The sequence below is a fragment of the Pan paniscus genome, chromosome X (assembly GCF_029289425.2).
Source record: "Pan paniscus chromosome X, NHGRI_mPanPan1-v2.0_pri, whole genome shotgun sequence".
In the NCBI taxonomy this organism is placed as follows: Eukaryota; Metazoa; Chordata; class Mammalia; order Primates; family Hominidae; genus Pan; species Pan paniscus.
Window position 1 is genome coordinate 152,740,313 of NC_073272.2, and position 11,522 is coordinate 152,751,834.

General features: G+C 43.2%; 1 protein-coding gene across 1 annotated transcript; it reads left to right on the forward strand.

The window, feature by feature from the left end:
- Positions 1-278: 278 nt before the first annotated feature.
- LOC129395376 (melanoma-associated antigen 10-like) lies at positions 279-1,755 on the forward strand. The gene is made up of 2 exons (XM_055106635.1): positions 279-352; positions 431-1,755. Exon 2 carries the CDS (start codon positions 746-748, stop codon positions 1,370-1,372), a length of 627 nt encoding a protein of 208 aa, XP_054962610.1. The 5' UTR covers positions 279-352; positions 431-745; the 3' UTR covers positions 1,373-1,755.
- Positions 1,756-11,522: the final 9,767 nt, after the last annotated feature.

Consider the following 11,522-nt stretch of genomic DNA (forward strand, 5'->3'; position numbering starts at 1 on the left):
ACCCTGAGGGCCCCTTGATTCCTCTTCCAGGAGCTCCAGGAACTTGGAGGTGAGGCTTTAGTCTGAGTCAGTGTCCTCAAGCCACAGAGCAGAGGAGACCCAGGCAGTGCCAGCAGTCAAGGTGAGGTGTTCACCCTGAATGTATACCAAGAGTCCCACCCACCCATAATGGATGGGACCCCAGAGCTCCCAGCCCCACCTGCCCTACCCTCAGCCTTGGGGCCTTGGCCTCTGCTGGCTGGCTGTAACCTGAGAAGCTGTGTCACTTCTTTCTTCAGATTCTCAGGGGACAGGCTGACCAGGAGGACAGGAGGCCCAGGAGGCCCCAGAGGAGCACTGAAGGAGAAAATCCGTAAGTAGGCCTTTGTTAGAGCCTCCTCCAAAGTCTGGTTCTTAGCTGAGGCCTCTCACACGCTCCCTCTCTCCCCAGGCCTGTGGATCCCCATTACCCAGCTCCTGCCCACACTCCCGCTTGCTGCCTTGACCAGAGTCATCATGCCTCTTGGACAGAGGAGTCAGCACTACATGCCTGAGGAAGGCCTTGAGGCCCAAGGAGAGGTCCCTGGCCCGGTGGGTGGGCAGGGTCCTGTGCCTGAGGAGGAGGAGGCTGCCTCTTCCTCCTCTAGTCTGATCATGGGCACCCTGGAGGAGTTGTGCGCTGCTGAGGCACTGAGTCCTCCCCAGAGTATGCAGGGAGCCTCCTCCTCCCCCACTACCATCGATAACACTCTACGGAACCAATCCGATGAGGGCTCCAGCAGCCAAGAAAAGGAGGAGCCAATCACCTTGCCCATCCCAAGTGTCATGGAGTCCTTCCTCCGAGAGGCACTCTGACAAGGTGTCTGATTTAGTTAGTGTCCTGCTCCACAAGTTTCGAATTAAGGAGTCAGTCACAAAGGCAGAAATGGTGGATAGTGTCATCAAAAATTACGAAGACTACTTCGCTTTCATTTTCAAGGAATCCTCCGAGTACATGCAGCTGATCTTTGGCATCGACGTGAAGGAAGTGGTCCCCACCGGCCATTCCTATGTCCTTGTCACCTCTCTGGGCCTCTCCTATGATGGCATGCTGGTTGATGACCCGAGCAAGCCCAAGACGGGCCTCCTAATAATTGTCCTGTGTGTGATCTTCACGGAGGGCAACTGCGCCCCAGAGGAGGTTATGTGGGAAGCCCTGAATGTGATAGAGGTGTATGCTGGGAGGGAGCACTTCATCTATGGGGAGCCCAGGAAGCTGCTCACCCGGGATTGGGTGCAGGAAAATTACCTGGAGTACTGGCAGGTGCCCGGAAGTGATCCTGCATGCTATGAGGAAGAGAGAGTTTCAGCAGGAGATGCAGCCAGGGCCAGTGGAGGGTGGGGGGTGGACTAGTGCACGTTCCAGGGCTACATCCAGCAGCTTCCCCACCCTGTGTGACATGAGGCCCATTCTTCACTCTAAAGAGAGCAGTCAGCGTTCTCACTAGTGAAAGGCACGGTGGGTGGAAGGGAACTCAGTGTATAATGTCTTTGTGTTCTGTTCTATTTGGATGAGTTTGCTATTTTGTAAAACATATTGGGAAGCCCTTCATCTGGTTTTGCGGTTTGGAACAAGATGCCATGGCATTGGAATAGGTGTTTCCTTGGAAAATGAAATACATTAGCAAAAAAAATTGATGGGGTCATGAAACAGAGAAATAAAAGGAAAAGATAGGCTGCTCTGCCCATAGAGTAGCTATTCTTTTATTTACTTTCTTAATAAACTTGCTCTCACTTTACTCTATGGATTCACCTCGAATTCTTTCTTGCATGAGCTCCAAGAACCCTCTTTTGGAGTCTGCATTGGGACCCCATTCCAGTAACATCTTTCTGGTGAACCCTGAAGGGACAATACTGAGGAAACCCCCTGACCCAAAGGAAATAGACGGCAGCACTGACTGGCAGACTTTGGAGTCAGGAAAACTTTTCTTCTGGGCTATTGACAGCTTTTAACAATTCAGTAAAGTATACTTCTGTGAACAAAATTCAGAGCATATTTGTTTCTCTCTACCTAATTTCTCTAGAATTTGGAAACTGCTTGTGAATATTCTTAACTTATAGCAATATAGTTATTTGCATAAGTGCAATAAGAATCTGTTTTCTTTTGCAACAAGACACAATTGGAGAAACTGGTTATTTTACCAAGGCTTTGACTGGAATGGTGTTCTTTTCTTTAAGGGATCAAACTTGACTTATAGAGCCAATAAAAACCCCTTGGGAAAACTAGCCTCATAACTTGTCTACACAGTCCCTGTGCAGGGTTACTGACCTGTGGTAAGTAAAGAATGTCATTATCTGACAGGCCCAGGAGCCCCAAGTTATCTTGGGACCTCAAGAGGAGAGGATTTTACCCAACTCAGAGGTATTTGATGGCACCCACCCCTGGCTGGACTCAGCTTTAAAAAGGTCTTATCTGAGATTCCTTCTATGGAACAGAGCTCCATCAAAGCCATTTATTTTTATTTTTTATTTTTATTTATTTATTTATTTATTTTCGAGACCGAGTTTCGCTCTTGCTGCCCAGGCTGGAGTGCAGGAGGGTGATCTTGGCTCACTGCAACCTCTGCCTCCTGGGTTCAAGCGATTCTCTTGCCTCAGCCTCCTGAGTAGCTGGGATTACAGGCACCCACCACTACGCCCGGCTAATTTTATTTATATATATATATATATATATATGTATATATATACATATATATATATATGTATATATATACATATATATATACATGTATATATATATACATATATACATGTATATATATACATATATACATGTATATATATACATATATACATGTATATATATACATATATACATGTATATATATACATATATACATGTATATATATACATATATACATGTATATATATACATATATACATGTATATATATACATATATACATGTATATATATACATATATACATGTATATATATACATATATACATGTATATATATACATATATACATGTATATATATACATATATACATGTATATATATGTGTGTGTGTGTGTATATATACATATGTGTATATATATATATATATTTTTTCTTTTAGTAGAGATGGGGTTTCAACATGTTGGCCTGGCTGGTCTTGAACTCCTGACCTCAGGTGATCCGCCCACCTCAGCCTCCCAAAGTGCTGGGATTACAGGCGTCAGCCACCATGCCCGGCCCATCAAAGCCAGTTTTAAAAGAGCTTATGTGAGGCTGGGCGTGGTGGCTCATGCCTGCAGTCCCAGCACTTTGGGAGGCCGAGGCAGGAGGACTGCTTGAGCCCAGGAGTTCGAGACCAGACTGGGCAACATTGGGAGACTGCCTCTATTAAAACATAAAATAAAAATAAAAATATAAAGAGCGTATGTGAAAAATAATTATTCTTGCTGCACTTTATACAAATGATCAGGCCAAGTATCATAAAACAAACCAGTCTTACCATGATTTGTCTTTAGTAAAAATGGGAGACTGGAGAGAGAAAAAATATGATATTGCAAAAACTATGGTGCATCTGTTATTAGATTCTAGTTTCATTCGTTGTTTTAAAGTTTTTTTCTGCAATTTAGACTCACTTTTCTTATTCCTGTGAACCAATCAGTGATCCCTGCCTGCTATTTAGAAGAAGCAAGAGGGATGGGTAATGTAAAAATCTGGATCAATATTCTAGTTCTGGGCACATATTGAAATCAGATAGTGACCCCATATCAGCCTGGTTCTAACAGTTGCCCAGTTCAAGGAAAGCCTTCTTACTTAGTTTACCTTGGGATAATTTTACTTATTTTGCTTTACTGTTGTGGAATACACTGGTGTTGTACTCTTGGTGCAGGAGTGCAGGATAAGCTTACTCAATGTTTTCTTAAACTGAACACTTATTAATCTTCCAGATAACACGTTTTGTCAGAACTCAGAGTTGTGTATGACCCTCACCAAACTGACGCTTTCTGACTGAGCTCCTCTCTGCCCTGAATTCAAAAGATTCTCATAATTAGGCAGTAATATCATCACCCCTATTCAGCCTGAAGAAGTTACAGAAGATGGATCTTCATCCCTCTACAACCCTTAGGAATAAAGGTTCTCAGATAAAAGGGAGGAGGGAAATGTCAGAGGTGTTTGAACCAGAGCAACTCCATCTTGAATAGGGTCTGGGTAAAATAGGGCTGAGACCTACTGGGCTACATTCCCAGGAGGTAAGGCATTCTTAGTCACAGGATGAGACAGTATGTCGGCACAAGATACAGGTCATAAAGACCTTGCTGATAAAACGGGTTGCAGTAAAGAAGCCAGCCAAAACCCACCAAAGCCAAGATGGCAATGAGAGTGACCTCTGGTCATCCTCACTGCTCATTATACGCATTAGCATGCTAAAAGACACTCCCACCGGCACCACGACAGTTTACAGATGCCATGGCAACGTTTGGAAGTTACCCTATATGGCTGAAAAAGGGGAGGAGCCCTCAGTTCCAAGAATTCCCCACCTTTTTCCTGGAAAACTCATGAATAGTCCACCCCTTGTTTAGCATATAATCAAGAAATAACCATAAAAATGGGCAACCAGCCGGGCGCCATGGCTCACGCCTGTAATCCCAGCACTTTGGGAGGCCAAAGGGGGTGGATCACGAGGTCAGGAGATCGACAGCATCCTGGCTACCACAGTGAAACTCTTTCTCTACTAAAAATACAAAAACTTTGCCGGGCATGGTGGCAGGCACCTGCAGTCCAGCTACTTGGGAGAATGGGGCAGGAGAATGGCATGAACCAGGGAGGCGGAGCTTGCAGTGAGCCGAGATCATGCCACTGCACTGCAGCCTGGGCGACAGAGTGAGACTCTGTCTCAAAAAAAAAATAGAAATAAAAATAAAAATAAAAAGGCAACCAGCAGCCCTCAGGGCTATGGAGTAGCCATTCTTTTATTTCTTTACTTTCTTAATAAACTTGCTCTCACTTTACTCTAAAAAATAGAAATAAAAGGAAAAGACAGTTAATTCTCAGCTTTTTATTCGTGTGCTGTTCTATAAAATTAAGCCATATCTGTGTACCTGGATTTTCTTGGCTTATTCAAGGATGTAGGAGAAATTATATCTTAAATGGAAGTCCTGGTCACTGGCTCATTCTTTCTCAAACACTCACTGAGCATCTGCTCTTTGGAAAGCACTGTGTTATTGGAGATACTGGCATAAGTCAGACCCACCCCTACCCGAAGGGTGGTAGAGTCTAGGAGCTATAGTCATAAAATTAAGTTGGTGAGATTTCCTCTAAGACCTAGAGGAAAAGTAAGAGAGGGCAGAATGTGTGGTGCTCCCGGTGAGAGTGGTGGAGTGTAAATGCCCTGAGCCAGGGCCTTTTGGGCTTTGGGAAACTGCAGTTCCTTCGGAGGAAGCTGATTCTAATGAAGCTGGTGGGTCCAGGGTCAGATTCTCAGGGAGAGAAAAGCCTGGAATGGAAAACTGCTCTGAGCAGTTCATTATGGTTGGTGGATGAACATAGACGAGTTTCCACCTGGGGCAGGAATGGAAGGCATCCTGTGCTCTTATCCCAGTGCGGTTGAATACAGCCCAAGAGCTAGGTGATGGATACTCATCATCTGCAAGGGTTTCCTGGGAGGTAAGGGTGAATCTCTCAGGAAGGGAGGCCCAGAAGCCACTGGCAAGGTACTCTTCTGCCTTAGTGGGAGAGCTAGAGCTGACTCTAGTCAAATGGCATTCTAATTAGGTTATCTCAAGTGTAATTTGGCCATTCCTAAGCATGGGCTAGATTTTGCGTGGTGATTATATGAATGAAAATAGTGGTTGAGATGGAAAAGCAGCTGAGAGGGAGGAAAAGAGTTGGTCCTGGACTCACATTCCAGGAACACTGAGCTGCATCCAGCTGAAGAAGACTCCTCCACACACAAATTAAACAATAGATCCTCTAGGAGGGAAATTCTACTGTGTCTTGTCTATGAAGCAACACTTTGGGCTGAGTTGGTATTCTATTCTCTGTACTGTTGTGCTACGTACTCTGAGGTTTCCTAGATAACAATAACAACAGCAACAACAAAATTCCCAGAGGCAACTATGGTAGGATCTGAGTTCCAAATAGTAACACAAATAACTGCCAAACATTAACGATCTAATATATGCCAGGCCCTGAGCCAACTGCTTTACTTACATTGCACACACTCCAAAAGTCCTATAAGACAGACTTTATCAAACCTGCTTCACAGATGAAGAACCTGATGCTCATGCGGCTTGATGATTTCCCCATAATTACATGGCTAATAAGCAACACGGTTGGGATTGCATCCCTGCTAGATTAGGATGGGCCCCAATCCAATATGACTGGTGTCCTTATAAGAAGAGGACATTAGGACACAGACACACACAGAGGAAAGACCATGTGAAGACACAGGAAGAGAATGGCCATCTACAAGTCAAGGAGACAGGCCTCAGGACAACTCAACCCTGCCCACACCTTGAGCCTGAACTTGTAGCCTCCGGGACTGGGAAAATACATTTCTGACGCTTAAGCTCCCCCAGTCTGTGGTACCTTGTTATGATAGCCAAAGCAAACTAATACACATGGTCCGAATTCATCTGAGTGTATGTCATTCCTTCTTGTCCCAACCTGAAGCAGACCTTCGTCTTGCTATTTACTTCTCAGGAATCCACGTCTCTCAGGCAACCAAAAGAAGGACCCTGTGGTCAAGCTACAAAAAGTATGCCTAAAGAAGTGCTATGGACTGAAATGTGCTCCCCTCCAAAAAAAAAAAAATGTATATGTTGAAGCTCTAAGTCCCAATGTGATGGTCTGGAGATGGGGCCTTTGGGAGGTAATTAGGGTTAGATGAGCTCCTGAGAGCGTAGGCCCTCATGATTGGATTAATGTCTGTATTCGTTCATTCTTGCGTTGCTATAAAGAAATACCTGAGACTGGGTAATTTATAAAAAAAATAGGTTTAATTGGCTTACGGTTTGCAGGATGTACAGGAAGCGTGGCAGCATCTGCTTCTGGAGAGGCCTTAGGGAGCTTTTACTTATGGCAGTAGGCAAAGAAGGAGCAGGCTCTTCACTTGGTGAAAGCAGGAGCAAGAGAGATGGGGGGGCATTGCCACACACTATTATATGACCGTATGTCGTGAGAAATCACTCACTATCATGAGCACCGTACCAAGGTGATGGTACTAAACTATTAATGAGAAATCTGCCCCCATGATCCAATCACCTCCCACCAGGCCCCACCTCCAGCACTGCGGATTACAATTCAGCGTGAGATTCGGTGGGGACACTGATCCAGACCATATCAGTGTCCTTATAGGAAGAAATGCCAGAGAGCTTGCACATTTTTCTCTTTCTCTCTCTGCCATGTGAGGACTCACAGAGAAGGTGGGCATCCATAAGCCAGAAAGAAGACCCTCACCAGACTCCCACCATACTGGCATTCTGACTTTTGGCTTCCCAGCCTCCAGAACTGGGAGAAAATAAGCATCTGTTGTGTAAGACCCCCAGTCTATAGCATTTTGTTACAGCAGCATGAAATGACTAAGACAAGAAGGAAGGTGACAATGAGAACCAACACAATTTAGGAATCGTCTGTGGTTCCTTGAGAGCCAACTCTGTCCAGGTGCCAGCATTTCTGTGCATTCCCAGCACTTTCCCGAATTATAGCACCCTTCCACAATGGTCTTGCCCCATGTGCCTGCCTGTCCAATTCTGGAATCGAGCTTGCTGCTAAGCTCTTCATGGTTGCATCCTTTAAAGGCTGTGCCCTACTTCCAGTGGGACAGCCAAGAGTCACCTGCCCTTCTCCTAACATAGAACAGTTCTACTTTCTGGAGAAGTCCCCTGACTGTCCCTGTTCCTCACACTGGGGCCCCTCTAATAGCAAAAATACATTTGACTTTGAATAGCGACCTTTAGACATCTGATCATCCTGTTGGATGCCTTCAACACATTCTTAAAATGTTTTCCAAGTCAGCTGGTGAGTAGCGTCTGATTTTGACTTATAATATATCAGTTCCTGGGATACAACCCTGAAGTTAGAAAGTGTTTGAAACCATCCTATATTTACAGTAGGACTTTAATAAGCTGTCTCATTGGAAACTGGCCACAGAGCACATACATAGATGGTCAAAAGCCAAAGCCTCTTGTATTAGCTCAGGCTGCCATAACAAAGTACCATAACAAAGTACCACTGGGTGGCTTAAAAAAATAGGTAGATGTTTCTCACATTTCTGGAGGCTGGGAAGTTTGAGATCAAGGTTCTAGCAGGTTTGATGCCTGGTGAGGGTCTCTTCCTGGCTTGTAGACAGCTACCTTCTCTGTGTGTCTGCACATGGCAGAAGGAGAGAATGCGAGCAAGCTCTCTGATGTCTCTTATAAGAGCGGTAATCCCATCACGAAGGTTCCACCTTTATGACCTCATCTAACTCTAATTACTTCCAAAGGCCTCATCTACAGATACATCACACTGGGTCTTAGGGTTTCAACCTACGAGTTTTGGTGGGGGTGGGGGCACAGTTCAGTTCACAGCATCTCCTTCATAAGTGATAGATGAGGAAGGACTGTCAAAATCACTGTGGGGCAAATATCTACTGAAGCTGAATTCCTAAAACCCTAAAGTTCTCCTAGGAGACGAAAAGTGGTTCCTCGGTAGGCATGCTAGCTCTGATTAGAAATGGAAAAAAAATCAGAAATGAAAAAAAGAACTCTCTTGGCACTACTTCTGGTCTGTGGATCTGCCCCACAGGAAAGACATAGCTTTCCATGTGTCTAATGGCATGTGAACAGACGTTCAGGTAACAGGAGGGTAGCAGAGACCCACAGGTTGAGGTTTTACCCATGAATTAAAAGAATGAGAAATTCTCAGCCTACTAAGGTTTCAGACATTATTGCAAATGACAGTGCAGAAAAGTGTTAGTAAGTGAAGATAGTTAGTATATCTAACTATACTAGTAAGTGAAGAAGTTAGTATATCACACGAGGTGCTGAGGTATACTGGATCCTTAGAAAACTACATGTGGTCCTGTATTTGAAAGCATCTGTCATACAGTACACACTTAAAAAAAGTTGGAGAACGTAAAGAAAATCTGGTTTTCTCCGAAACTCCTCCCAGCAATGAAGAGGGCTGTTGCCATAGCAAATAATAATAGTTCCTTTTTGTTGAGCACCTACTATGCAACAGTTTATGGGAGAGACTATAGTGCTCACCCACATCTCATCTTCCTCTCTTTCCTGGATACATGGGAACAGTACAGTCCACTTGTAGTTAGGAAGGGTCATGTGACAACCCCTTACCACTGAAACATGAGCAGAAGCATTGTTTGTCACATCTAGACATCTGAGAGCCAGTGTGCCATTTCCATGCTTTCTCCCTCCATCTAATAGTAAACATGGCAGCCTCATGTTGAGGTGGTGGAATCCCAAGGTGGAAGCTGCCTGGATACCTGGGTCACGGGAGAGTGGAGAGGCCCTGTCAAACCATATCAGGACTCATGTGCACATTAAATAAACTTGTGTTTTGTCATGTCACTCAAATTCCAGGGTTTGCCAATTGCATCAGCTAGCAGTTACTTCAGTTACTTTAACTGACTAATAATACACAGCTACTATTTTTGCTGTTAGGCTTATTTAGATATTGTAATTTAAAAGATAATAGTGCCTATATTCTTGTTGCAAAAGAAATCTAAAATACAGATAATTCACAATTCTTCTCTGTATAAAGTTCCTCCACAATTCAGCCCGCACCTCAGAGGTCACCACAATCAGCAACCTGCTGTGTACTATTTTATTGTATATTTTTATTCTTTTCTGTTTTAGTTTGTTTTTGAATGCATTTATTTCACAAATATGTTCATTAGGTGCTATAAAAATGTTTGTATCACCTTTTGTGTTTGTATAAATTAAATCAACAATAATTTCGGTCAAAATTAGTAGTCCCAAGAATTTTTCTCCTTTATACAGGGTGCATATCCAGGGACCTTCAAAAAGCTCATGAAAAAAATTGAATTAAAAGATAAAAATAAAAAATATGAACCAATTTCTGAACATAAACTATATCAAGTTCAAGACACTTTTGTAAGTGACGATACCAGATATTTAGTCCATTCCTAAAGAACTGAGAGTCCTGGGAATTTAACCACGTCAGTGCAGTCCTTTTACATTATTAACTGAAGAAAACTGAGTGTCCTTTGACAACTTCTCAAGATTTGGACTGTGGGCTTTTGCGTTAACGCTGAAATGAGTTAAGACTTTGGGGGACTGTTGGGAAGGCAGGATTGGTTTTGAAAGGTGAAGACATGAGATTTGGGAGGGGCCACATGTGGAATGATATTGTTTGGCTCTGTGTCCCCACACAAATCTCATCTTGTAGCTCCCAATATTCCCACATGTTGTGGGAGGGACCCAGTGGGAGATAATTGAATCATGGGGTTGGGTCTTTCCCATACTGTTCTCGTGATAGTGAATAAGTCTCAAGAGATCTGATGGTTTTAAAAACGGCAGTTTCCCTGTACAAGCTCTCTCTCTCTTTGTCTGCCGCCATCCATGTAAGACGTGACTTGCTCCTCCTTGCCTTCCACCATGATTGTGAGGCCTACCCAGCCACGTGGAACTGCAAGTCCAATAAACATCTTTCTTTTGTAACATTCCCAGTCTCTGGTATGCTTTATCGGCTGTGTGAAAAGGAATAAATACAGAGGGGTTCCCCTACTTCATTTGAAGGTTTATTAACTAACAATAATCAGTATAGTGTGGAATTGTCCTAAATTTAGAAACACATAAAAAGAAGAGAGTAAAGTCCAGGAATGGATCCACATGTATATGCATATATATATAAGTCAAATATTGATAAAGATACAAATGAAGATTGGAGGAGAGAAATGATAGTGTATTCAACTGGGTCTAGAACAATTGGATATCTATATGCAAAACTCAATTTCAATCCGTAATTGCTTTCTTTCTGTCTATCTATCTAGCTAGCTACCTACCTACATATCTATCTATATAAAAAGGGAGGGAGAGAAAGAAAGATAAAGGTTTCATAAGGAATTATCTCATGTGATTATGAGGTCTTGTATATCCCAAATCTGTGAGGCAGGCCAGCAGGCTAGAAACTCACACAACATTTTTATGTTAGTCTTGCGGTAGAATTCCTTTTCCAGGAAACCTCGGTCTTTTCTCTTAACACCTTCAACTAACTGGATGAGGCCCATCCACATTATGGAGATTAAACTGCTTCCCTTAAAGTCAACTGATGGTAAATGTCAATCACAACTACAAAATACCTTCACAACAACATCTAGACTACTGTTTGACCACACGGCTGAGCACTATAGCCTAGACAAGTTGACACATAATACTAACCATCGCACATATCTTACACCATACAAAAATGTAACTCAAAATGAACCACAGACTTAAATGTCAAAATTATGGGTTTTTTTTTTTTTTTTGTAGGAGAAAACAAAAAAAAATTGTGTTACCTGAGGTTATGTCTTAGTAAGCTCAGGCTGCCCTAACAAAATGCC